Raw genomic sequence first — 27,246 nt, 5'->3', positions numbered from 1 at the left:
GCCAGGGGCCTCCCGCCAACCGCTCCCAGAGGGGCTGCCAGATCTGGCGCCATGCACCAAGGGAAATTTCGGGAGTTCCTTGAAGATGGAAGGAAGTCACATAAATTTTACAGTGGGGAAGTGGCATGATCGCAAAGTGCTGTACCACCTGCTACCACGCTGCTGCGCCCGATCGGAACGCTCTGGGCTTTGTTCAGTTGACTTGGCCTGGGTCCCGCCTTGCCTGACTGGCAAACGCGGGCTCGCATTCCATCTTAAGCAACACACACACACACACACACACACACACACTCCAAGTCACCAACCCCGGTGTTCATGCCGGCACAGACTGAGAAATCGTACGATCTCCCCAAAGCTGTGTGGGTGGGATCAAATGAGAGATCTCCCTCTCCATGAAGTCCAAGTGACGAGGATATTGCCTTCAAGCTTGGTCTCAAGGGGCTCAAAGGGTCCAATTACAAACAGCGGGACAGCATTCCGCCCTGCCCAAAGAGCCAAATTCATTCTGACCCGTGTCATCCACTCCTTTCTGGAGGTTGCCGGCACCGGGACAGGCCTCAATCTGCGTTTGAGATATTGCCATGCAGTCGCACCAACCGCGACAAAAAGGCCAGTCAATGAGTGTTAGGGTTCACTAGTGGGCAGTTCGTATCGACTCCCGGCGATTGCTCAGGTGTCGACGGGCCAGGCTTGGTATCGGCCGTCAGCCGCGATGATTGACGCCTGTCGTCACGAACCTGGTCTTGTCAGTGGGTCCGCATATGGCCTAGGACCATAGGTTCAGTCGAATGCACAGGAGCCCAGCTAATCCTTTTCATTTCGACGTCTTGATTGGAATAGCGCAGACTGGGCATCGGGCAACCCCAGGCTTCCCATGCTGCCCAGGCCCGACCCAGGCGGAGGAATTTGTTTTCTTTTTGCGGACAGCGCATCTGCCAAATTACCCAGGGTTGACCCCTACAGACGGATATCTATGTGGTCTGACGTGTAATAGGGTGGATAGCTTCACCCATCTCTCATCGGCGCACTCAGCTAGTCAGGAACCTTATATCCAGCTTGCAGCCCACTTACACCGGCCGCTGCTTTCATCGTCACCTCAAGCCTGTTTTCCTCCTCTGTACAATACTTACTGTCCATCACCACCTGCATTCAACCCCATCAACACTTCCTCACCTTCTGTCACAACTATGTCTTGCCAGTCATTTCATTTATTTTCGGCGTTGCCTATAGAAATCAGATGGCAGATATGGCGCTTGAGCTGCCAGCCTCGAGTCGTGGAGGTCTCTTACAATTCTGACGAGGACTGCTGTAGAACAACAACCGAACCACCCCCGGTCTTCCATGTATGTCGAGAGTCAAGACAGGAAGCACTGAGGCTATACAAAACCCTATTCGGCACACGCACACACAAACCGAACATATACTTCCACCCGACGATAGATACCCTTTACCTCCCAAGGCCTCCCTACATGGGATACGATGATGCTTGTCGAGACTTCGCAGACTTGGTCACAGACATATCCGAAGTACAGAATCTTGCCCTAGATCACGTCAATCCCGCTATCAGGCGCCCCTGGGAGACCTACAACAAGTACGTTCTGATGCAGAGCTTCACGCACGTCACGGAAGTCTATCTTGTGCTCGCCTCACATTCGGACCCTACGCACGACATCAACAAACACGGCTTCCTCAAGTTGACAGAACCCATTGGCGACCCGACATGCATCAACCAACTACTAGCCGACTTAAAAGATTCCTTCACCTACGAAGCGGGAGCAAGTTTCTCAGACGACAAAGTGGAAGAGGGCCATGCAAAGGCGCCTCCATTAGTACTGAAGTCGAAAATATCCTCGGAGTATCTGCGTCTGTTATAGATGGCCTCATCCTGCTGTTGGGCGCCAAATTATGTACTAATATTACAACGAATCATTGTCGATACCTATCAACTTTCTTGGGTCTTATCAAGCCTCCTTTTTGACACCTTTGTTTCCTAGCCCGCCCGTAGCATCGTGCACGCGGTTCCACAGTGGAATTGAACCCAGGTAAGGCGCCTCAAGCATAGACTACCATGCGACGTGCAATGATGCCTCATTCATTACCTGGCCTCACCTGCCTAGAGCCAGGTGGTTCGAGGTGCTATTTACAACAGAGGCATGAGTCCAATGCTACATGTTTTGTGCAATCTTATGGCCATCTCTTCTACACCGGTCTTTCTAGGTTAAGCAAACCCAAAGTTACAGAGTCGTACTGGAGTGGTTAGCCTGCCGTGTAACAGAAACTGCATGTCTGATGGATCCATTGCGAGATCGATAATAAGAGCTAACGGCGCATGTCCTTGTACAGTACGGACTTCAGTATTGCAACCATGGTGCCTGGACTTCCACCTATGGGCGGATACAGTCAATGTGTGTACTGGCAGTTTCTTGTGCTTACAGTTTGCCATGCGACGGCGATTCTTATTGAGCCGCACGGTGGGAGATGCCCCGAAGATCAGACAGGGGGGCCTTGGGTCAGCAGCGCCGAGAGTGGATGCAGCTGCCATGATGTAATCAGTTCCTGGCATTCAATAGGCCAACGTGAAATGTCTGAATTCCAATAAGGAAACAAAGAAATTTCCGGCAAGCCTATCACCTGTCTCGGTGTGTAACATTTTTCGTGGGAGTGGGCAATGTGCATACGACTATACCGATATTAACTAACGAAGTAAGCAGGGAGATTTAGAGACCGGGTTTGATCAATAAGTTATTAAAAACTACAAAAAGATAAACTACTCCTCTCCCGGACAGGCTTGAACTGTCAACCTCCCGATTGCTCTAGCCCCTGCGAACAGGGAGTTAACAGTCGGACGCGCTAGCCAATTGCGCCACGGAAGAGATCAATCTGTAATTGAGTGGCAATGTAGGAACATCTGATCACATCGGCCATTATGAGAGTCTATATTTATGAGTAGTCCGCTTGCCGTCCAAGTGCTGTAAATCGACCACAAACAAAACAAAAACCTCCATCGTCAAGTATAGCTTGGTTTTGTATACTGACAGGGAATCAAGTGATTGCGGTCACATAGACTACAACTATAATGAAGTATCGGCTGAAAACTATCTGCTGGGTAAACCATTGCTTGCTGTAGTTCGACAACTAATAAAATGACTTTGTCCTCCGCGAAAACGCCCATATCAAATCCCCCACAATGCATCTAGTCCCAGGCATGAATATACATGTAGAAGAGGTATGGCTTGTCAATCAGTGTGTTGATTTCACTGGCATTGCTCACGCCCGGTGCCACGGATACGCATGTCGCACCAAGAACAACCACTTTCCGGCTACTCCAATTGACTTTCCAGGCGTCTGCTAACGCATTGAGATCTGCTTCCCCGGGAGACTTTCTAGCTCCTGGGCGTGGGTGGCTACCCCCCCCTCTCTCAAGCTCGGTGGATCGAGACAGTAGGCGTTCCCAATATACAACCCGGTAACACAAGAACAGCGACGCTTCTCGCGCACGCCTCAGCGGTACGTCACGTACGAGAAGGACTGGAACTTCTTCGCATGCGGGGCCATGGTGGAATTGACACACTGGCCGTCCGGCACGGTGTGGTTCGCGTCGAGGAAGTTGGCCTGGCCCACGCTGGGGCCGGTGCAGTCGTCGGTGACGAAGTGCTCGCCCGCCACGTTGCCCGACTGGAAGTTGCCGCTGTCGAAGCTGACCGAGGCCATGCCGCCCTCGGGCAGCTTCAGGCAGCCGAAACTGTCGAAATCGGTGACTTCGATGGCCATGGTCCCGCAGTTGGCGTCCGAGTATCCCCGCAGCCTGAAGTCGGCGACCGCCAGAATGGTCTGGAGGATTGGTACGGCCACCATATTTCCGGGGGGCGGTCTTGCGGAGTGGCGCTCGCGGTAAGAGAAAGGGAGAGAGGGGAAGAGCGGTGCGGGCGCACGATATTGGGTTTGTATATATGCTGCCTGCTTCCGGTTGCTTAGGCGGCTTGTAAGTGACTTTTTCTATGTCGTACGTCCGGTAAATTTACTTTAGGAAGGAGCTGGAAGAGAAGAAGCCCTGTGCCCTCGTCAGAGAAACTGTTGGAGGCAGACTTCTCATTTTGATCGTGATCATGACGATGATGGCTGTTTGCTTTAAATTTCATCGACCGCAATCTAGCCATATTGGCTTGGCCGGATACTACCGCCGAACGTCAGCAAGCCAGTAGAGCAAGCAGCCAGGCCTCGGTCGTGGTATATCAGGTGGAGTCGCTGCAACTATGACGGGCGGACGTGGGCGGAGGTTTCAGGGATCCTACGATGCTCAATTGAGATAGATCTTCGCCGACGAAACTCGCTAGGGCAACCTTATCGCACTGGCGGTACGAAGTTAATAACTCGAGCATGCATGGGCGTTGTTTGTGCTAGGGATCTCCTCGCTCGAGAGCGAACTGTCATCTGTCAAAACTGTCGATAGCTCATCTTATTGGACAACGGCCAGTGTCGGCTGGCTGGTGAAGACGCCTGTATCTATTCTTGCCCTGCATCGGCACATGCCTAAAAATGGAAAGTATTATACATTTGGTGTCCTCTTATTGCAGAGCACTGCCCGGGTATATTCGCTCCATCGCTCCCCTGGCTACCAGGTGCAATATCACCGCCTACTATTTTTCGCATAGCCTACGGTAGTGGCGAAAGTGGTAAATCGAAGATCTCCTGCTTTGGCTTGCACAAACCACTGTCTTCTCAGAGACTGCTAGAACTTCTTGCTCATCTCTAACCGTCGTCATCGCCGGCACTGGAATAAGCAGCAGCTGTAGCTGGGTAGCTGGCTGATCGCGGGAAAGCTGCTTCGTGATGGCCGAGTTAGTGCTGGTGATATGGCCCCTTTTCGAGTACTCGCGGCTTTCCCATGTGGTTCAATGGCATTTATTCATATGACAGTCTACCATTTGAACAGCCAATGCCAATATGATTTCTTCCACTGCAATATGATACGATTATTCACAGTGTGCACCTGTCCAGGCTGCCAGAATAGAATCTTCGTCCCATCCCGGAATGAATTCCTAATATTATGGCCTATGTAGGTTACAGTGTTGCATACATACTCAGCTACCCCAGATGCACTTGAGGAAAGAGATAACCCAGTCCGAACTAGCTACCCTGCCGTCTAGAGACTGTATTCAAGGGTGTGGTTTCCGTCAGGGGTAGATCCAGAGGAGGTGTGTAGTCACGTGGCCCAGTAGAAAGTCTCTAAGATTTGCATATGCTCTCGATGTCCATTTCTGCCCTCCCAGCAGTTGAATGTATGGCGTTCATGTAGACTGTAAATATTGAGTCACCTTGAGAACAGACAATGTTATTTAAAGCTAGGAGCACGCGTTTCTGGCGCAACACGCATCAGCAGAGGGCTGGCTACCCGCACGTCATTGAGATCGCCATCTGAGTTGAATGTGTCGTAGTATAAAACGAGTCTGGACAATAGTTACCCATGTGTAAGTTACTGTCTTCTCCTTCGAATAACAGGCCAGCCACCAGGTTGCTGTTTGACTAGAGCCTGTATCATGTGTCCTGGGATTGTCAACAGAGCGAGGGATGACAATGTTTATTCGACGACTGGAAGACGCCCACCGTCAAATACCGATATCAGCCTTGCGAAGGGTGACTGTCGTCGTACGGACTCCTTGAACAATATAAAGAATGCATGTTATAGGTGCTGTGTTTATGTGCATAAAAGCGACATAACAGAGGGCAGGTCAATTAGGAATCTTCCATGATTTGTTTATGGAGGACATTTTGGTCGACAGTCTGGGAAGTAACAATGGCTTGTTGTGGTCTTGAAAACCAGACAAGTGTATGGAGTGGCTAAACTCTTAGGAGGCCAACAGGTATGGATGAGTCTCAGTAGCGCAAAAGACAGTGGGAATCTTTCGAAATATCTTATAGAGATGTGTCGATTGATTGTGAGCCACGCGCCTGAATTGATGTCGCGAATTTGGAAGTTGAAGTCCTACGCCTCACAGGTTGTAAGTAAGTTCTGTATCCGTAGGCACTTACACGGGCGACCGACCGGCTGTCAAATCCTGAAGGCCAGCTGGCGGATTAAGGTCCGTTCCGGCGCCCGCCGCCAAGCATCAAGCCGGTCCAAAACCAATGCGAAGCTCAATCAGAATTTCTGTCGCGAGACCTCAGCATCGTTGAGAGGTTCCTGCCATTGAACCCTTTTGGCCGACAATGGCGTCCACACAACGGGCGGTCTCCCCGGGAGCTGCCCTCCTTCGCTCTTCGCGATTGTTCTCAATGCCTTCGCCAATTGCGCCCCCGCCTGGAGATATGTCGCAAGCGACAAAACACAAATCCGAGACGGCCACGGCAGCTTTTCCTACGCATCTTACCGTGACAACACCCTCGACATCCCGCATGGTGGGCGACTGGGGGTTCAAGCGCCCGCTGCCTCTGAAAACAACCACCAAGTCTACTTTCCCATTGGTGCGAGTTAAGAAGGTCGACTCGATCGAACATGTCACCGACTTCCAGTCCGCCTCCGACCATACAATCACCCTCGAAAAGTTTCGCGAAATGAACATGAGCTTTTCGGTTCCAGTGCCCAGAGACATACAGGGGAGCCAAACCCTTATCTCGGTGTTCGAAGAGGGTCGGGACTTCACTACTCCTGCGCCTTCAAATCTCAATGGTTTAGCGAAGGTGTCGAGAAACGACGGTGATCCTCTCAATTTAAGATGGAAGTTCGGTGGGCCGTGGCTCGCAGGCATGACAGATGGGGAGTTTGATCGCTACATCTCCAAGAGCGTACGTGCACGGCGGTCCGAGTTCCGCCAGTTCCTGCGAGAGCGTTTGGCGGCCGAGAAAACGGCAGACCGCAACAGTGCCATCTCGGAGCAGGATCTCAACACTCCTACAAACGCCATCCCAGCCGTAAAGGCAGAAGATATCACCGAGGAGGAACTTCTGGAGTACACCCGAGGACTCCGTGGAGATCGTCACGAGCTGTTCAACCTTGTTAGCCGATTCCTGGACCTGGCCCCTGTTAGCAACGCCGACTCGGCCCTGGCGCCAGGTATGCTTGGGCATTACATGCCGGACAAGAAGTATGATCTGTATCGGGACAGCCCATACGCTTCTAATGGGCCACCTATCACTCATCCATCAGCTGGCCTTTCATACTTGCGTACGCAAAACTTCATGGAGAACCACCCGCTTTATGGCCCGCAGCACAAGCACGCCTCCATCAAGGCTAGAATTGTGACGCCTAGGTTCGGCGTGACCAACCAAAATCCCAAGATCGGTGTGAATGGTTTCATCGGCAACATCCCCTCGACCGAGACATCATTCAGTAACAGACGCCGGAATGACGTGAGCGCCGTGGGTAGTCGCGACGCCATCCCCGGGCTCAACGAGTTCGATCCCAGCCAACCAGGTGGCTCCAAGGTCTATGTACAAGTGCAGACGGCGAACGTGGATTCGACAGGCAAGGTTCAACTGAGGCTGCTGGACCGCGATCCGGAAGCAGACACAGTACAAAAGGAAACAGTGGGAGAATGCGACACTTTCTCGGGTGCCGTCAAAGAAGCATCGCAGCCAAGCACGAAATTCCAGATGCCTTCAGGAGAGCGGAAGTTCATGCCCAACAGAAGATTCGGCAGTGCTCCTAACTACGGCCTGGGTGGCCCTGGTCTTAGGGATATCTAAGACTATCCAGAATCATGAATCGACGTCTCTGATCACGCTTTTGCAACTAAGGGGTGGCAATCTTCTGATGGTCACTGTGGTGTATCATTTGTAAAGTAACTGTGTAACTACTAAGGAAATGGGAACTCCTGGAGTGTAGATATGGTAGATATAAACCTCGTCAATCAATCTCTTGTGCAGACTATCGTATAAGCCGAGGAGCATCGAAAGGATTTACATCATCGTCTTGGCGGACTTATGGGTGCAAGATTATTGCATGTGGCTATGTAGGTACGTACCTAGGCTGTGGCTCATGACAGTACTAGAAACAGCCACACCTCTGTCCCATGGACCCACTTTCCTGCATTCACACACAATGCTGGTTTAAGTCCTTATCTTATCCGGTCCCCACTTCACAGATACTGGCACACAACACCAGAGAGATTCAATTTACTTGCTCAAAGTTTGACGAACTTCCATCTTCAACATCGCCAGCCCAACCAACCACACCACCGACTCCCACAATCCTCAGCCAACACCGCCAAAATGGGTCGCGTCCGAACTAAGACCGTGAAGAAGTCCGCCAAGGTCATCATTGAGCGCTTCTACCCCCGCCTGACTCTGGACTTCGAGTGGTAAGGCACTCGCGCAGCTATCGTGGATGGAAGAAAAATACTAAAACAAAATGTAGCAACAAGCGTGTCTGCGATGAGATCGCTGTGATTGCCTCCAAGCGCCTCCGCAACAAGATGTAAGAAGTCCCGACACGACAAGATACGACATACGAACACTCGCTAATCAATTCCTTAAAGTGCCGGCTACACCACACACTTGATGAAGCGTATCCAGCGTGGCCCGGTCCGCGGTATCTCCTTCAAGCTCCAGGAAGAGGAGCGTGAGCGCAAGGATCAATACGTCCCCGAGGTCTCCGCCCTCGACTTCGCTCAGAACTCTGACAATGGCCAACTCGACATCGATGGCGAGACCAAGGACCTGCTGAAGCACCTCGGCGTACGTCTTCTGTCATCATTGCGCGCACAATTGCCTCTTTGGCTAATATGTTTCCTATCTAGTTCGATGCCATCCCCGTCAACGTTGTCCCTGTTACCCAGCAACAGACTGCCGAGCGCCCTCGCCGCTTCGGTGACCGTCAGGCTCGTTAAGCCTTTATTAGGGAAGGGGGAAAATGGTGAATGCGGTACGACGCAACGGACATATGGAATGTTTGATTTGGGCAACTGGCATTATTGGTCTCACGGCTTACTCTCACGGCTGCATGGCGTCTCTATGGACGATAGTGAGTACATTTTAGATCTGCAAAAGACAAGATCATCTCCCAACTAGGTGTCCCTGAATCCCCAGAACTACTCTGGGGAGGACGGTTGATTGCCATTTATTCCCTGTTCTCGTTTGTGATTGTCACGTTGACCTTGCTAAATAAGCACCCACTACCACGATGTCCTTGGCCACGCCACTATGCGAATATGCCTGGCGTTCTTTCACATCCAAATGCATCAAGGGATGCCTTTTTCTTGCATTGTTTCCAAATGCAACTCATGTGAACGCTGGGGCCGGAATATTGACTATTGTGCCGAATGCTAACTGGCCAAGATCTCTGGTCCAAAAACTCTACGTTGGGTATGCATATTTGAGTCCTACTCACATGATGCATAGGCAGTAAGCGAATGAAAGCAACGTTTGTAGTTAATAGGATTAGACATTGTTCCTAATGGATTGATTGTGATTTCCCAGTCTAAATTCTACATGGTGTGTGACCTAACAAAGACCGGTCACATAAAGACCAGTCAGTTGGTGACAGCAGATATCGAGTGTTATGGCTATCCTATTCCCAACATCGTAGCAAACAATCAAGCCGCCCCCCCAAGTTGTCAACAGATGAGACGTTCTTTGCAGGTTGACTTACTATGTCCAGACTGTGTAGAATACCAAACGCTGCAGTGGGCAAGCCGTGTTCAACTTCTCTCTCAATTTTTTCGAGCGGGCCATGTCATGACACACGGTCTTTTTGATCGTACTTTGGTTTGTATCCCTCGAGAAGTAGATGGCCATCCTCGTTCTGATCGAGCGAAGGCTCTGCTGGGGCCTCTGAGACATCCTTCTCCTTCACGTTGACAGCGACCCGTCGCATTTTTGTCTTATCACCGGTGTCACCTCTCTCCAGCGCAAGTTCCCTTGCATCGCTGGCTGCTTTGCGATCCGCTTCTAGCTTAAGTGCCCGCAAGTCTCTGGTGATATCTTCAGCAGGGTCGCTTGATTTCTTCCCAGTCTTACTGCTGCCCGGCTCCTGATACAGCTCGATTTGAATACCCTCGATACCGGCCCGTTCCCAGGCGGCCGTCTCGTTCAGCTGCACCTTGATGTACATGGCTCTCCTGGCGCAGGTCTGCGAACACCACCTCTCCATCTCCTTTTTGGGGACAATGGCGAAATCTTTCCGCCCAAAGTTGACCAGCTTGAACTCGCCCGTCTGGTTCACCTTGATGCGCGGCTTGGGGCAAAGCACGTAGCCGCACTTGCCCAGACAGTTGCGCTCCTCGATCAGGTCTTCGTAGTCGGAGGGCTGAAAGAGCCGGACCTGCGATGTGAAGGTTGCGGCGTCCTCGTCGCTCGGCGCGGCGGCGCTCGGCGGCGGCGACGAGGCCGACCCACTAGGCAGCTTGGACAAGTCGATGATGGAATCGGAGATTGCGTCGGACATCTGCCGGCGGTCGTGTATGATGCTCGCGTGATGTATCGCAAGATTGCGAGCCTTGACTGCAGCGTCCGGTTCCTCTGGTGTGGGTTCAGTGGTAATTTTGGTCTTCTTCAAGATGCCCTTTGGGGGCGGCTTGGTTTGGGTAGCCATGCTTGCGCCAAAGACGCCCGTAGCCCGGCAGTGCGATATTGTCTAAAATTGAAGTATTCTGGATTGATGCGTCCCGATCTGCGCCTTGCGAAAAGGGTTTGTTATGCCTGGACTGGACGACCTCTGTCCTCCATCTGCCATGCATCTCTCGGAGTTTGGTGCTCTCTAAACTCCAGCGGCATGACGTGAGGTGGGTGGTGGATGGTGGGTGGCTCGTGTGGCTGCAGCAGCATGGAAAGCACGGGCCAAGACGGGGCGCTGAGCATGATGATGAAACCCCTGCTGCCGCTACTGATGGGCGGTACTGCTTGCTCCAAACTTGAAGCATCTAACAAGCTTCAACCTTTGAGCCTTGGAACCTTGCAGGTCCCACGACCAGGCACCTGAGCACTACGTTAATAAATCAGAGACGGGAGGATCTTGTGGCATAAGGTGAACATTGGATGACTCCGTGCGGGCTGGTGGCGGCGGTTGGTTGGAAGTAATTTGATGGGCTACCTACTCTACATTAAGGCCCGGGGCCGTGGAATTGAGTGCAGAGTACTTTAATGTTGCTAAAACGCCGTCGTCTCAAGAAAGCTCCAGTCAGCTGCTGGGTGGTGGTACAGACCACAGGCAACCGGTACTAGGGTAGACTGGACTCACTTCCATGCGCTGACGTCGACCTTTTTGCAGGCATAACCAATGGGTAGCAGCAAGTAGGCTCTATTGGCATGGGTAGTTAGCAGCAGCAGCAGCAGCAGCAGCAGCAGCAGTCATTATTCTCCTTCCCTTTTCCTACCAGGCAGTCGAGTTTGCACCTGTTCTGCCTGCACCTGCTCAGCCCCAGCATCACTGTTTGAGGAGAGAGATATTGGCCGTGAAAGTCGCCCTGGGATCGACTTGCCTAACTTAGGTATCCCATCTGTCTAATACAGCCCATCTACCTCTCCAGTAGTCGATTGCCATTCCTTCCGACCATCTGTCACCACCCCCAGTCAAACCCCTCACAACCCCCGATCCAAGGTCCATCAACATCTCCAAACGCACGCATACGTTTCGCCCCAATTACGACTTCGACTTCCACAATACTGTATGCTTTACACAACCTCTCTCCTATCCACCCCCAACAATATTATTGCTTGCTTTCGACCGTAAGCTTTCCATCAAGGTGCGGCTAGCTGCCAATGCCAAACCATGGCGTCTGCACCTTTCAAAGTCAAGGCGCTCTATGAGTACAGCTCAGGCCACGAAGACGATCTGCCCTTTGAGATCGGCCAGATTATCACCATCACAGAAGATGACGATCCCGATTGGTACGGTGGAGAGTATCTAGATGCCTCGGGCGTCAAACAAGAAGGTATCTTCCCGCGCAACTTTGTCGAGAAATACGAACCTACCGCCCCGCCCCGCCCAACCAGGCCGCGAAAGAAGGACCAGCCGGAGCATACGGCTCGGCCTGAGTCTGCGCACGAGGCGGTCGCAGAGCCCGAAGAATCCTACGAGCCTGTCGAAGAGGAGCCGACCGTCACCTCGCCGCCCCCTGTTGCCGAACCGATGTCGCCCAAAGCCCCGGCTCCCCCGGTGCCTAAGCCGGTCGAAGCTGCCCCTGTTGCAGCCCCGGCATCCCCAGCACCCCCGAAGCCGGAGCCCAGCGCTGCTCAGCAGTCCCCGAAGGCTCCGGCGCAAGCTCGTGCGCCGCCGCCAGTTTCTGAGAAACCTGCGAGCTTCAGGGATCGCATCGCCGCCTTCAACAAGCCTGCAGCTCCTCCTGTAGCACCCTTCAAGCCCAGCGGGTTAGGCTCGGGCAGCTCTGGCTTCATCAAAAAGCCATTCGTCGCCCCTCCGCCCAGCCGAAATGCCTACGTCCCGCCGCCCAAAGAAGCGCCAACAACCAAGGTGTACCGACGAGAGGAAGACCCGGAGATTAGAGACAAAGAAGCAGAGAACCTCGAGAGTGCTCAAAATGCCGGGTTGCTGCCAGGCTCGTCTCAGGAAGGTCAGGATGAGGACCAACCCAAACCCACGACACTAAAGGAACGCATTGCTTTGCTGCAGAAACAGCAAGCCGAAGCCGCTCAGAGGCACTCCGAGGCTGCTTCCAAGAAGGAAAAACCAAAGCGACCCCCGCCCAAGAAGCGCACCGAAAGCGAGACCACTCAAGAAGGCGCTGCTGCTACCCCCGGTGTCGGCGAAGCGCCTATACCCTTAGAGCGTCGAGACACCGAGTCTACGGATGATTCACACGCTCCGAAGCAGGCATTGCCAACACGGCGAAAGTCCTCATCCAGAGGCATTCCTGAAGACGGCAATGAGGCTGATATGTCTGGCGCAGGAGACGTCACTGAGGACCAAGAGGATGATCTTACCGAGCGGGAAGACAGTGACGCTCATCCTAAGCCAACCATTTCGCGCGCTGCAACCGGGGCTACAGAGAAAGCCGCTGGTGAGGAGGCAGCACCCAAGGAGGAGGGCGAAAAGGAAACGGGAGAAGAAGTTGACGAAGAGGATGATGATCCTGAAGCCAGACGCAAGGAGGAGCTACGCGCCCGGATGGCGAAAATGAGTGGCGGTATGGGAATGATGGGTATGCACAGTATATTCGGCCCACCTATGCCCTCGCCGGCAGGCAAGCCAAAGAAGGCTGCGCCGATGGAGCGCCGGTCCAGCGAGCAGCCCGGAGAGGGAGCCTCGACCGGTTCGCCTACTGCTTCGGCGCCTCCAGTCCCTACCATGATGGCTTTGCCAGGCATGGGACAGCAAAAGCCTGCGGATGAAGAAACCACCGAACACGAGATCGAAACACAGGACGACGATGGCATCACTCCTGTGGCCTCAACTAGCCCCCGTGCCTCTGAATGTGAGTGTATTATTCACAGATTTGAGCTGCAGCTCGCTAATATGTTCCAGCATCCCGAAGATCGATTTCTGGCCCTCCACCACTTCCCGGAGGCCGTCCTGCCCCGCCACCTGTACCCGCTGAGTGTAAGTCTTCTTCGATGAATGCTAGGCTGTTTCCCTCGTATTAACCAGGCACTCCAGCGCGACCTCCTCCTCCACCGCCGCCAGCAGCCGTCACTTCTCCTAGTGTCGGCTCGGAATCCGACGACGAGCTGTCCGAGAATCCCATGAGATCTTCTGTGGAATTTTCGCGTCCTGAATATGCGCCCGCTGGACGTGCACCCCCGCCCCCAATTCCGGTGGGCTCGCCAAAGCTTCCTCCAGCGCCGTCTGCACCTATAAGCGCCAAACACTCATCATACATGAGTGATGAAGCTGCACCGTCCTCTCCTCCTCTGCCCCCTCACCCAAGCAAGAGGACCAGCATGCCACCCCCGGTTCCTGGGTCGGCTCCTGCTCCTCCCCCACCAACGCAGAGCCGCCCGCCTCCTCCACCTCCACCCGGAGTGCCGAGCCGTCCCTCGACGTCGGATGACACGGTAGCATCGCCAATGAAACCCGGCCATCTTGATAACAGCGAGGAAGGCGAAGTAACTGAATACGACGGCGATTACGATACTGACATTGCATCCTCGGTCCCACATAAGGAGGCGCTGAAAGCCCACGCTCGTGATTCCAGCGTGGAAGACAATGCCCCTGTTCGGCCTCCCACCTCTGAAGCTCCTCCGCCGTCTTTGCCTCCGCCGGTTCCCAGCGCTGCAGCCCCCAGAGCCGTACCTCCTCCGATTCCTAGCCAGCCAGCACCAAGTCAGCCGCCGGCACGAACATCTGTAGATGCTCCTCGAGGTGCCCCGCCACCGCCACCGCCTCCTCCTACCAAGTCTGTTTCATACGCTCAAGACGATGATGAATATGACCCGTACAATTATTCGGCTCCCAAGTCGTCAGTGCCCACGGCCATGTCCTACAGCGTGGCCAAGGCAGATGATGCCGAATCAGTACCGGAACAGTCTCCTGTATTCCAGTCACCGCAGTCTGAACGACGTGAGCCACCTCCAGCACCGCCTGCCAACCGTGCTCCTCCGCGCCAATCTGTAGATGCTCAACGGGGGGCTCCGGGCCGGCGCTCTACGGATGCCGCGAGGCCCTCCATGTCTATGGAGACCGGATATGTCGCTGACGATGTGGACCTTGCCGAACATACTAATTGGTGGCTGCAGCCCAACAGTGTCCCTCCTGCGCTCCAAGGCCGAAAAGATATCTATTTCGAGTCTGACGAGAGCACCTCTTCGACGCAAAGCGGGACGACCGAGGTCACTAAGGAGATCTACGTTTTGTTCCAAGACTATTCTCAAACCATCATTACGGCTCGGTTCGATCCGCAAAACCCAGCCGATACGCAGCTGGATCAGCGACACGAGCCGCCGCCGAGGAGCTTGCGTCAAGATCAGCTTGAGCAAGCCTATGAGCGCTACGGACAACCAATTGCCGCTGCGGTTCCGTCGAAGAAGGACACAGTAGTTGGCGACGGAACTCCCCACGGGCTGCTCTACGAACTGCTGAAACAGTTTAAGGATGTTTTGCAACCTGTCGGCACCCGAGCCTATGGCGCCTTGGTCTATGCCAACATAGCAAACGCGTCAACACAGATGCATGACGAAATCAGGCCCGGTGACATTATCTCCATCCGCAATGCCAAATTCCAAGGCAAGCATGGTCCAATGCATGCCAAGTACTCGATGGAAGTGGGCAAACCTGACCATGTGGCCATCGTTGCCGAGTGGGATGGTGTCAAGAAGAAGGTACGGGCGTGGGAGCAGGGACGCGAGAGTAAAAAGGTGAAGCAGGAGAGCTTCAGGCTCGATGACCTGCGCAGCGGTGAAGTCAAGATTTGGCGCATCATGCCTCGCAGTTGGGTAGGATGGGATTCTCAGCACTAGCGGCACGAGAGGACATCGTTCGACTGTGTCTGGCCGCTCTTGATAAGAATCCATGGGCAGCAAGCACAAGCGCAGGCACAAGCACATGCAGATATTAGGCGTAGGCAGACAACCAATTGTCCACCACGCCGGCCCCTGGTCGATGTCAGACATCCTCGTGCGAGGCAGAGGAGAAATGTTCGATGGGAGAGCGGCATACTGTGACGCCTTGCCTGGTCGTGGGAACGATTGGGAATTTCTTTGCTACATTAATTACTGCAATGCACCGGGCTGCGTACTACTGCACTACAACAACCCCATGGTCGAGTCGAGATTATAGTTTACTACAGGCAAACAAATAAGTAATTTGTATACACCCTATCAGCTGGTTTAAGTTGTCGGGGACGCCCGTTTACAGCACGGTACGTCTTGCTTGGCCTCGAGAGTCAATTCCATAAATGCCAATGGCAGATTCAATTGCTTCCGCCAAGTAGCCATGTGCCTCCTTTCTCTGCTGTAGATCGATGACACCCCTGATGATACGACTACGGAAATGGGCGACACCCGTTTAATATGATATCCGACAATAGATGCGTTGCATGCAATATGGCGTAAACACTTCCTAAATGTTACCTCCTTGAACCCAAGGAGTGCTGTAATAGAGACGAGATGGAATTCCAGCTGCAGCTCCGATATCCGGCCAAGTTGAGAGAAGCCACCAATGTCGCCTGCAGCTGCAGACTAAGAAATAAGCAAAAGAGAAGAGGGAGAGGCGTTGTGATGAACAGGAAAAACTGGGATGTGGTTATGCATGATGATGATCGGTGCGAGTGATGAGCGAAACGGCCGCACTCGTGATTTGTCTGCTCGGCATTCCAACTGATCACCTGCGTACAATTGCTTTTTCCCCTTCTCTTAGTTATCAACGGCCTCCTGGGGGTTTTCTTTTAATCTTCTCGCTCTATATGGTCCGCGCACATGCATTCTTCGTCTCCGCCAATAACGAAATAATATATTTCGAAAGACGACAACAACTGTAATTCAACCCGAACAACCTGAGACATTCGAAAAGTAGAGAGCACCCGGGGTGTGAAGTTCAAGCCATGGTATTGGATGAGTAAGTAAGCAGGTATCCAAAGTCAGCACGCTGCGGAGTACCCGAGACAAAACACTTCGGGATGCACGACAGACAGCGCATGGACTTGCTGGAAGAAGTTGGGCGCCGGTCACAAGTATAGCAGCATCCAATCTATGATAACATGTGTAGTTATGACCTAGCTATGGTTAATGTACTCTCTATACTTATGACCAGGGGTGTATCTCTGGAGGAATGGGCTGGCTAAGTTGACCAGGTCGGACGAGATATTGTCTTCTCGGGACCACGTGCTTCTATTCATTCATGTCTTGACGCCTACGCCGCCCGAAACATTGATCCCATTCAAAGGCAGCGTGGTGTCACTTCAACTGTACTACCACACTCGTGCACCTATCCTTCTCCCTACGGGGCACCTGGCATTTGTCCATGGACCAGAAGATGGGATTTCGAGACGTTGTCCATCGCCAGCTATCACCAGCAAGCATGCACTGGGCAAGGAAGACCCCAGATGCCCCAGATGAATCTGTAACACACGAGCTGCCCTCTGCAGCTCCTTTATCTCGAGGCCACACGGCACAAGACCCAGGGGATCTCAGGGGATGGATGTAAGTTGGGCACCAACTTAAGACACGCGCAAGCTAGCTTGACAACGGGAGGACTTCCCTTCAACCAATCCCATGGGACACTCTTACTTTTCAGCAGCCGACCATGGTTGCGACCGCCAGCCAGGCACAGCAAGACAAGCAGCAGACAAAGGGGGTAGAAATAAAGGCACCCGCCTGGCCACCTACAGATGAGATGGATGCTTGTCTCAAATGCAGCATCATGATCCCTGATCCCAAGCTGCGCAAGCAAAAGCAGCTTCTCCGCACTCTCCGACCCGAGAGAGCCGACGACCAAGGTTGGCTTCAGCCCGAAACTCCGACTTTCCCCCAAAGGGGAACGCCTTCCCTGGTGGGAGGCCACGATGAAGCTAATAGGCTGGACTCGGCCTGCTGGTGGTCTCGCACCTCCTGAGGGTGGTCTGGGGTATTATGGACGACAGTATGACAAGTAAAGAGATGGGGCGGTAAAAGGCCAGTGCCTCTGTTCGGTTTCTTTTCTTCTCCTAGCGGGTAACCATGGCGACCCGTATTCATCCACATCTTGTCATATAAACCAGTATCGACCAGTAATTTGTGGTTGGGGTGTTCTATTTGTCCAATGGAACCGCTATCATCGTGATGATGCCCCGGGGTGATAATCACTCAAATCCGAGGTAAGCAAGATTCGCTAATAGTTATCAAAAAGTCAAGGGGTAAAGAAGTACACAAGAAGACCCAGACCAGTCCGTGGCAAGTAGCCTTGTAATCAGAGTCGTCAGCATCGTGGGATACTGCATCGGAAGTCCCGTAAGGCTCGTGGGGGCTGACGTGATATGAGCAGTATCTCTAACAAATACCACGGAACCAAATCTCATTATGCATGAGGGGAGTATGCCATACTGTGAATCGAGTAAGAAGGCTTCATCGGAACATCGACAGTATCCAATGCCGAATGCTCCTCTGTTATGTTGAGTCCAATAAAGTCGTGAAGGTGCGAGTAGGGTCGCAATTGTAAACCGCCCTTTTCAATTCGCGGTGATCTTCGCAAATCCCATGGTCTTCTGTTTTGAATAGGATTGGACCAGTCTTGGAAGATCTTCCACCCCTTACGAATATGCGTCTCGTTAGTATAGCCAATCACGATGGACGGGAGCGTTTATGCCGTGGAGCAGAACCTAGGGCAGCGAGAATGGCATGATGTTGACTAATATGCTGGAGTTTTCTCCAGTATCGAGATAATATTGAAACTTCACACAGAGGGCTCATGAAGAGACCGACCACATGCTTGGTGCCAATAGTCTAGGACAAGCAACCTGCGTCGTCGAGATGCTTGAAGCTCCCGTTGCCATGCACTGACAGCTCATCCCAGGAAGTGGATAGAGGCCAAGTAAGTGAGAGAGATCACGGGAAGATCGTTACTGTTCTATCAGATACAGCGATCCTCGAGCCGCCATTAGTCAAAGATCATCGCAGCTCGAACTCCTACCATCTTGGTTCTTGCGTAGCCGCAGTCTCCGTAAGGACGACGCATTCATCCTATACGTTACCAGATATTGCGTCAAAGGGGTCACAAAGCAGCCACACCAACATTGTGTGCTAGATTCCACGCCCGATTACGGTAACCTGCATGTGGGGTGCGTGGGTGGATATCAAACAATACGCATGCTGTCGTGAAGTTCATCGTGCTTGACATTGACAAGCGTGATGATGTAATGCTATGTCGGGTTGCATCTAGGGAGAGCCTCTCTTCGCAAGCATCTCACGAGTATGGAAGTGACATAACATGCTGCTACCCTATGAATGGGAGCTTTTGTAGGAGACGACATGTCAGATTCCAGAAGCTTGGGGTACTCCCGGGTCACAACATGCTCATCTAAATGAAACCATCATGCATGTAGCGAGGAGCATACTTACTTCCGAAGAATCCCTTGATGGACGATGGGCACTCCAAGAGAGATCGTCCGTTCTTTTCCTCATGCGCCCTGTGATTAGCTATGTCATTCTGTGAGTGTACTGGTAATCATCCTCTTGGGATTGTCTCCTACTACCCCCGCAAGCAAGAAGCCAGTTGGGGATGCAGAGATGACAAAGGAGGTGACCCATAACGACCCAACTCTCTGCTATTGATACGTCAGTCTTCCTCAAGGAGGGTAAATCGAAGGCCAGCATGTATTGTAGCGCGGCATTCCGGCGCAGTACGGCCACGAGCACGTGGTAAGTATTGCGTGTGTGCCTCAAGATAAAGCAAATCGAGCTTGAGGCCCAAACTCGCCAGCCAATGAGAGGCTGACACACAATAGGGCCCATAGTGAACGACCTGCAGCAGGCCACAAAAATCTGTCGGACAAGGAAACTAACGCTCTTAGAATGCGTCAGTAGAGGCATCAATCTTGTAGGAAAGGAGAACTGATGCACCGTAACGGACAAGCGCCATGCATGGAAGCAGAGAAGACTGTGGAGAGTGCACCTGCCATAACACCAAAGGGTAGATAGCCACGGGCGGACTTGAGTCAAAGTGGTCTTGGTACAACGATGTTCAGCATGAGCTCACAACATTGGTTTGTTTCGTCTCGGCCAGGACAATATAACAAGAGAAAGCATACGGAGTACACATTGCCTATTTGAGCATGCTGTGCCGGCCGTGGTGGACAGGGAGCCGAGACCGGCTATTTGGGGGCCTTGGAGGGAATATTGGGTTATTGAGCTTGGCCAAACGACACTGGGTGTGGCTTGAAGTGAGGCCCAATCCAGGCGCTGCGCATCGAGGACGGGCGGGAAATGCTACGCCTTGTTGCTGCTTGGTATATGCCACTAGGCCAGAAACTATAGCATTGATTGTTCTGGCAAGCGCGCTCAAAGGGCCGTAGTTCAATAGGCGAGTTGGGCACCATGACTAGATAAAACAGCCTCGGCAGGTTGCCACGTAATACCACCGTCGTCGGCTTGGGAAGCAACGTATTCCCAAGGAGGCATCCCACGATTTCCGGAACGGGAGCGACTCCAAGTGGCCTGGACGAATAGGCTATGCGCCGCTGGGCATTGCATTTGCGACGCGACACGATGCGGCTCGGATTAGGGGACCGAAGACCATTGTCGGGATTCCCAAAGGGCACCGCCAGTCTGTGGACCCGAAGAAGTGATGGGCGGTGCTGTGCTGCTGCTGTTACCTGACCTTCCTTGCTCTGCTATCGTTGGGAGTGGCTTTGAATGGGTAGCAGGAAGCAGCATAGACAAAAGACCAGGCACCCCACGTAGCACACACTTCGGCGTAAATCCAGAGAAGAAGCACCGTCCGGCAAGAGCAAAGGGGCCTACCAGCCCTACATGCCCAGTTATGCGCAAAGAAGGCTGTCATGTGAACGCCTCGCATTGCGCAGCAGGTCCCGATAGGAATCAGTTGTGCATGGATGACAAAGACCGGCTTGCAGGTGTGGAAGGGGTCAGAATAGAATAGGCATCCGTTTGCTCATTCTCTGCCTGAAGATGAAGCTTTTACGGAATCAATCAATTAGGTAGGTACCACATCATTTAGGTAAGCAGTCTAACTTCAGAAGAAAACGAACATAATCAATCAGAGTATCCGGAAGGTGCAATGTAGGTAAGATTTGTCAGGCTGCACGGCAAGGAAGGGAGCTCGAGCGGGAAGTTCAGGTCAGGCTATGCCACGGAAACTCGAAGCTCCAGGGCACCTTCTGGGACATACGACATACTACAGGCTCGGGATAGGCGCATGCATGTCCCGGGTAAGAAATCAATAGAATAGTGCATCCGTGGTATAATGGAATTATGCTGGAGCAACGTCATTTGGAATGAACAGATTCGACCAGTTCAGATCTCACAAGCGTAGGTAGAGATGGCAAGCAGAATCCCGATTTGCGTCTTATTCGCTATTGCACCCAGCACCCTAACCTAGGCAGGTGCTAGGCGCTTGCAGCCGGGGGAGGTCAGGGCCGGCCGGAGCAGTCAGTCATCGGGCTCTGGCCAAGTCCGACAAGCAATTGTCATGGCCTGTGGTGGTACCATCATGACCAGACCACACTCTGCGCTTGCTCACCTACTTTCAAAACTTTGTTCATGTTCGGCAATCAGTAAAGGAGGTAATTGCAATAACATTAATAACCTCAAATATGCAGTCAGGTAGGACACTCGGTACTTTTGACAGTTCGGCCGCCTACTTGCTGCTGGGTCACGCAACGCAACGCAACGTGCGCCACACCCAGCGTGGGACAATGAACGAACTGCTGCGGACGTGTGCTACGTATGTGTGCCTACAGAAACCACTCCTGCCACTATGTACGGTCGGCAAGGTTAGGCTGTGAAGATGGAGGCAGGCAGAGAGTCAGAGACTGCCAGCCAGAGTGCAAGTCACTCTTGTTCCTCGCTTGTCACCCCAGGACCTGAGTGCGACCACTTAGAAGCCCAGACGGCAACAGCAACCGGGGTCAATCACCAACGGGAACTATCTTAGCCTGCGATCCCGAGTCTAGCGAACAGGTACAGTACCTTCCAAGGTTCTCGAGAGTCGGAGTCAGACATTTCAATGTTAGTCTTCCCACCCGGACCCTGGAAGGCTGAGTCCAATGAGAGACAGCTCCGGTTTTTACTCGCAGACGTGGGCGAACCGACGGCCATTCGCGGGGCGCAAATGCACCCATCCCATCCCATTCCCATCCCATCCCATCGAGAGCATGCATGGATATTTCGGTAGGTAGAGGTGTAGAGATGCGGTAAAAGTGTGTAGTATGCAGATAGCGGACAGTGACCACCCCCCCCAATCATCGATCCTCAGTCAGCGTCTCTTCATTTCATACATCAGCAGCTTACCCCCCAGGAACCCAAGCATTGCCCGCCGTAAGTCCACTTTGACCACACGTTATATGGGCATACAGACTCCAGTTCCTCAGCTTCGTTTTTATCGGACCTCCTCCATCAGAATCGTGACCAACTAAGGCCATCCCAAATTATCCTTCGCCTTGGATACCTCCTGTGCCTCCAGTGTTGCCCACATCCAGACGTTTCATCCCGCCCCATCTATTCGCAAATCCCAGTGCGCCAGTCCGCCAGTTCACCACCACAAGGCACAAGGCACCAACCCGTGTATATCTTAGATCTATCGTTGGCCCAGTTCAGGCTCCAAAGGCTATAATTTTTCCCCAGTTCCACGCGCTTACCGCTCCCTTGGGAATCCCTAGGCGCATGCAACCCCTGCCCGAGCGGAAACACATACAAACACGAGCACACACTCACACTCACACTTATATATGTGCCCTCGAGCATCTCGCTCTCGTCCTTCAACTCGAAGCAAAGCAAGCTACCACAAACCTCCTCATATGTGCCCCCCTTTAAAATACCATCAGTCACCATGACACGAAGACAATTCACCAGCTCGTCAAATCACACGACCTGCACTCGGGACTCGCAAAGAAGTGCCGAGTCGTATGAGTCTCGAAGTACTGCGCCTACCTCGGTTTACGAAAGCTCCCGGCCGTCCACCAAATACTCGATATCCAAAGCATCCAGAGCTCAACCCCAACAATACCAAAAGCAGGATCTCTCGCCCTCGACCAGTTTATGTTCTTCCTCGTCGGTCGACACGTATTCGTCCCGAGCCTCGCTAGACGAGGTTGAGGATGTTGACGTGTCGGATGCCAGCGTGGATTATACCGAGATCCCCCCGCTACCCACATATCGCCATGAAATTGTCGACACCAACGTCCGCCCCTCCACGCCCGAGGATTTTGCTGCCCTGTTTCCCTCCATGAACCGTCTTTCCATTCGCCATGACGACTTTACGTCCGACGGCAACATGAACTTGCGGGTCGACACTGTCGTGTCAGGCCGCAGGAGGAAGACGATCCAGCTTTTCCACCTCCGCATGCACGACCTCAACAAGCGGGAGTTCTCGTTGAGGAGGTACTGCCGCGACTCGGGCCGCGAGGTCTGCAATTCAAAGCGGAGATTCACCGAGCCCGCCGACCAGAGCCGCCCCAGCCTGCAGCGCTCCATGTCTACTGCGATGAAGAGTCTTCCGCGACCCCATCTCGCGAGGACGGGCACGGCTGGATCTGGGTCCTCATCTTCCACCAGGAGCCGGCCGAACACGAGTTACTCGACGGCCGATGCTGATGACGATTTCCAGACATCCTTCAGCCAGGCTGGCAAGCGGCACAAGTCGCATGGTGTCGCCACCAACGCCATCAAGCTGGAGTTCTCCAACTATGCCAGAGTCGACATCGCTCGCTGTGGGTACACGGGCTCGAAGCGATATGAGTTCGAGTGGTGGGGCCACAAGTACGCATGGAAGAGGGTCACGGACAAGCTCACTGGCGTTGTGTCCTTCCACCTGTTCCGAGACGGCCATAACAAGGCACCGGTGGCCCATATCGTACCCGAAACCCGCTCGCCCAACCAGGTCGCCGCCGACGAGGAGGCTGGTGGCTGGATCCCGCCGTGCCATATGTGGCTAAGTGACGAGGAGCTCGTCAATGCCATGACCGACGTCGCCGAGTAAGTGTCCCATCCCGCACACCCATCTGCAATGGGCAACCTACTAACCATACATGCAGTGTCGTGGTCTCAACTGGCCTCATGGCCCTTGTTGACGATTGCATCAAGGAGCGATGGGACACCGCAAGATGCGCCGCATCAGTATCCCCCTGAGCTCCAAGGCCATGGACTTCGAGCATGGAGTGCCCAGAACCTTTGTACAACACATGTTCGCCCGGCGTCATTCGGCCCCTCAAAGGCCGTTACACTGGATGTCGCCCGTAGCGGCGTACTAAGTGGCGCTTCCCGCGCATGCGACGGCAGTATTCCAGCCCGTGCTATCAAAGCACTTGTTTGTTATTTACGACCTCTCGCCGGCTTCTTCCCAGCAAACCGAACGCTGCCTGACTCCGCCCAAGAGCAGGCTATGACTGATGACACACATTCACTCTTCCGACTATCGACGATATCTTTTGACCCTTCCAGCCAGCCTTTTTCGTGCCTCGGACCAATTTCCTTACATTTTCAACAAGTTTTTACAGCGGTCAACCAGATATAATGCGGACAACAGAACACCTGCATATTTATGAGCAAGGATACTACAGCACTCATTTCTAGCGTTGCATTTCATTTTTATTTCCATTTTTATTATTACGGAGTCTGGGGGGGGGGGTATTGGGCATGCATGCATCTGTGTACAAAAAAGGCATATCTCGTGTATAAATAGGGTCATATGACGAAAACCTGGGAAACCAGGAAAACCCCCCCCTCGAAGATTGGTTCTTCTTGGGTGGCATTCTCAACGATGGGGTCGTTTGGTTAGTTTGCATTTGAGTGGTTTCCATAGGTACCTACTTGGGCAGCTGTGCAACTGGGGCACAGCTCCAAAAATAAGAAATGCACCTAGCCGAACAACAGCAGATTGGCATTCTGGCACAGACAAATGCGGGTTTGAATCGGTTGTGTATAACTTGTACTGGTGGTATCCATGCTAGCTTTCTTGCCCCAACGGTGCTGAGGGCTTCGTGACAATTATAGGTGATGTTATAAGTTGCAAACGTGATATTGGCTAGACGTTCTCAGCGCCAACGCCGCTATTGAACCAACCGCCAAAGTCCAACTTCATCAGGAGCCGGTCAACGCCGCCGACCCTCTTCGGTATATACCGCCCCGGATCGTCGTCCAGGAAATCTTGCGCGTCCGAGTACAATTCCTCGCCCTCCATATCCGCCAGGAACTTGGAGTCTATGCTGAGGTTCCGCAAAACCCCGACCACGTTCTCCACCCCCTTCTTGACCTTGTTCTCCATCTGGCCTATGTGTGCCTTGATTTCGGTCTCTTCGGCTTCGAGGTTGGAGAAGGCGTCCACGACGCCCTCGTCCGCCTCCAGATCCAGCGCAGTCCATATACCTTGCAGACGGTGTACTAAAGCGACCAGACGATCTATGTGAACCAAAAGCCTGTAGAGTGGGTCGGTAAAGGTGGGTTGCGTGAGGAGGAGACGGCGTGTCAAGGCGCCGAGATACATCCTATGGGCTACGGAGAGAGTCTGCGGATCCCGGTGCGCTGCCAGGTTCAGACCCGGCGGAGGATACTGACGAGAAGCAGGTCGGGTGGTTTGGCCGTCCTCCAGCCAGAAGTCGTCATCGCCTCCGTCGGGCTGCTGTTCTCCATGGCTATTTGCAGCTTGCTGTTGGTGTGAAGTTGGCGGTCGACTCCCGGACGTCTCTCTACCAACAAGCCATCCTTCGAAGTGAGCCCAGAGGCCTTCCACGATCTCCACCTGGAGATATGCCTCAGTTTCAGCGAGGAAGAAGATAGCCGCGCTACTCGTTGTCCACGTGCTCCGCATAGTCAAAGCCCGGTCTGTGCAACGGTCCCGGAGAGTGCGTGTCTTTTTCTGCCCGGCCTTTTTCAAGCTGAAAGGCGGTCTTGGGGGCGCTGGATGATGGCGACGGAGAGATGTGATTTTCCACAAATCCGTCAGTCGAAGATGTGCACGCCGAATAGAGAGGAGATATGCATTAACAGAAGAGTACGTTGCCACGTCTGCAGTCGAGAGGAACAAATCCAGCGGCGAGGGTATATGTAAGCTCATGATAACAGGCACCGAGAACAGCAAGTTGCCAAACGGCGTAGTATCTGTAGGGGAGTTGTCTTGTTTTCCCGTAGAGTTCGTTGCGCTGCTCTTGGATAGATTGAGCTGGATAAGGTCTCTGGCACGCTCTAGCTCCTCGTCTTCCTCTGCGTGTTCACTCTGCATCGAAGCGAGTACAGCCCAAGCCCGAGTGAGGACCGCGGCGACTTCCCCTTCTTTGACAACTGCGGTGCCGAGCTTGTCGCGTTTCTCATACGCTAAGTTATCTGCTCGATGCCACCTGTTTCGCAGCTTTTCGTCGGCCTGTTGCGTCAAGGCCATGGCAAATTCACCGCGTCCGAGTAGAAAGAACTCGCGCAGAAGATGCAGCATCTCGACAACCTTGTCCCGAGGTAGAAGTTTTTGCAGTATCGTCTGAGATAGCTGTTGCCGAATACTGGTTATTGCTCTCGAAAAGGCTGCCGTGTTGAGAGGGAATGTTAGTCTCGACAGCTCTTGCAGCTGTGAAGAAAGATGGCTGAGACCCCCAACGCTCGACTCAGATCCGGCTCTGCTCCGTACATGATTCAGAGAAGTGCCGATGAACAACATCGATGATACTGTAGAAGCGTTGACGAATGCCGGCAATAGTTTTTGATCGACTCGGAATCCCTGTGTATCACAATGAGCTTGCTGCTTTCAATAAAACACATATCGGGGAGGATATATTGCTTACATGATCGCTCTCGGTGTCCGCCTGAATAAAGAAATCTTGAGCTCCAAAGCTAGGGACTCGACCGTATAGAACCCAAGCGGAAACCTGCTTGAGCCATGCCGTCTCGGCCACTCTGGCAAGACTCAGCGCTGCCTCCTCAATATCTGCATACCCAGTCTGTATTTCGCTCCGGAGCTTGTCCATTAGCTGTGACCCTGTGCATGAGCCATTCTTGTCCTTCTTGAGCATGAACTGGACCATGTCCCACAGCCACTCCATTCTCAACGTCCAGTCTGAGAACTCGCCTACCACTGCCGTTAAAGGCACGATATCGTAAGCCCCAACGAGAGCAGCTTCCTTGCGGAGAATGCTGCTCTCTACTTCAAGAATCTTCCGCTGAAAGGCGGCCAGGTGAATAGAGCCGATGGCATTCGACACGGCCCGACAGATGACTGACCCGTGCGATGCATTAATCTGAGCTGTTGTCTTGATGAGGCTGCGGTGAAGTTCGCTCAGATGAGCGGCAGTCGTTAGCAGATCCCGCTCCGGAGGCGACAGGATGGGCTGTGCGGTTTCTGCTAACCGCCCCTCCCGCAGGAGCGGCGATGAGTGCCCCGAGAGCGACAGTAGTATCTCGTGCAGCATCCTGGTAGCCGGCAGATGCCGCAAAGTATGTGGTTGGAGTAAGGGAGGCTCAGAGCCAAACCTCCGGGGGTTTTGTTTCTTCCAGGTCACGAGGCTGCTTTTTGTACCAGAGTGCTTCGCTGATATCGTGTAAGAGGATAATGAGAGACCCTAGGCACTCGTACCGACACATCCCTAGAATTGTAGACTGTTCACACTGTAGGTTGGACTGGTTGTCAGGGAAGTCTCATGCCACAGCTGCAAGGGAATAGAAAGGTGAGATGTATGAATGCGGGCCAATTGTGGTGGTCCTCGGAGGTTGCTGGGCAAGAAAGCG

The 27,246-nt window shown here is 53.1% G+C and overlaps 9 protein-coding genes across 9 annotated transcripts; 6 read left to right on the top strand and 3 right to left on the bottom strand.

Annotated features, from left to right (window-relative positions):
• Positions 1-1,469: 1,469 nt before the first annotated feature.
• On the top strand, positions 1,470-1,874 carry PG985_004776 (uncharacterized protein; the record flags this gene model as incomplete). Its single annotated transcript, XM_066824545.1, has 1 exon — positions 1,470-1,874. One exon carries the CDS (start codon positions 1,470-1,472, stop codon positions 1,872-1,874), a length of 405 nt encoding a protein of 134 aa, XP_066687705.1.
• A 1,627-nt stretch (positions 1,875-3,501) lies between these two features.
• PG985_004775 (uncharacterized protein) lies at positions 3,502-3,855 on the bottom strand (the record flags this gene model as incomplete). The annotated part of the gene is made up of 1 exon (XM_066824544.1): positions 3,502-3,855. One exon carries the CDS (start codon positions 3,853-3,855, stop codon positions 3,502-3,504), a length of 354 nt encoding a protein of 117 aa, XP_066687704.1.
• A 2,352-nt stretch (positions 3,856-6,207) lies between these two features.
• Positions 6,208-7,683, top strand: PG985_004774 (mitochondrial 37S ribosomal protein bS1m; the record flags this gene model as incomplete). The annotated part of the gene is made up of 1 exon (XM_066824543.1): positions 6,208-7,683. One exon carries the CDS (start codon positions 6,208-6,210, stop codon positions 7,681-7,683), a length of 1,476 nt encoding a protein of 491 aa, XP_066687703.1.
• A 525-nt stretch (positions 7,684-8,208) lies between these two features.
• On the top strand, positions 8,209-8,825 carry PG985_004773 (40S ribosomal protein eS17; the record flags this gene model as incomplete). Its single annotated transcript, XM_066824542.1, has 4 exons — positions 8,209-8,297; positions 8,354-8,413; positions 8,475-8,673; positions 8,736-8,825. 4 exons carry the CDS (start codon positions 8,209-8,211, stop codon positions 8,823-8,825), a joined length of 438 nt encoding a protein of 145 aa, XP_066687702.1.
• Positions 8,826-9,670: 845 nt separating this feature from the next.
• Positions 9,671-10,528, bottom strand: PG985_004772 (uncharacterized protein; the record flags this gene model as incomplete). Its single annotated transcript, XM_066824541.1, has 1 exon — positions 9,671-10,528. The coding sequence occupies one exon, from the start codon at positions 10,526-10,528 to the stop codon at positions 9,671-9,673; it is 858 nt and encodes a 285-aa protein (XP_066687701.1).
• Positions 10,529-11,704: 1,176 nt separating this feature from the next.
• On the top strand, positions 11,705-15,348 carry PG985_004771 (uncharacterized protein; the record flags this gene model as incomplete). The annotated part of the gene is made up of 3 exons (XM_066824540.1): positions 11,705-13,367; positions 13,418-13,492; positions 13,541-15,348. The coding sequence occupies 3 exons, from the start codon at positions 11,705-11,707 to the stop codon at positions 15,346-15,348; spliced, it is 3,546 nt and encodes a 1,181-aa protein (XP_066687700.1).
• A 1,783-nt stretch (positions 15,349-17,131) lies between these two features.
• Positions 17,132-17,440, top strand: PG985_004770 (uncharacterized protein; the record flags this gene model as incomplete). The annotated part of the gene is made up of 1 exon (XM_066824539.1): positions 17,132-17,440. One exon carries the CDS (start codon positions 17,132-17,134, stop codon positions 17,438-17,440), a length of 309 nt encoding a protein of 102 aa, XP_066687699.1.
• Positions 17,441-22,369: 4,929 nt separating this feature from the next.
• On the top strand, positions 22,370-23,789 carry PG985_004769 (uncharacterized protein; the record flags this gene model as incomplete). Its single annotated transcript, XM_066824538.1, has 3 exons — positions 22,370-23,514; positions 23,574-23,655; positions 23,676-23,789. The coding sequence occupies 3 exons, from the start codon at positions 22,370-22,372 to the stop codon at positions 23,787-23,789; spliced, it is 1,341 nt and encodes a 446-aa protein (XP_066687698.1).
• A 773-nt stretch (positions 23,790-24,562) lies between these two features.
• Positions 24,563-26,930, bottom strand: PG985_004768 (Spc97/Spc98 family protein; the record flags this gene model as incomplete). Its single annotated transcript, XM_066824537.1, has 2 exons — positions 24,563-26,242; positions 26,307-26,930. The coding sequence occupies 2 exons, from the start codon at positions 26,928-26,930 to the stop codon at positions 24,563-24,565; spliced, it is 2,304 nt and encodes a 767-aa protein (XP_066687697.1).
• Between the last annotated feature and the right edge of the window lie 316 nt (positions 26,931-27,246).

Source organism: Apiospora marii, assembly GCF_038362585.1.
Source record: "Apiospora marii strain CBS 49790 chromosome Unknown utg000003l_segment0_segment0, whole genome shotgun sequence".
Classification (NCBI taxonomy): Eukaryota; Fungi; Ascomycota; class Sordariomycetes; order Amphisphaeriales; family Apiosporaceae; genus Apiospora; species Apiospora marii.
Note: the sequence above shows the minus strand (reverse complement) of the source record. Positions and strands in the feature narration are given on the sequence as shown.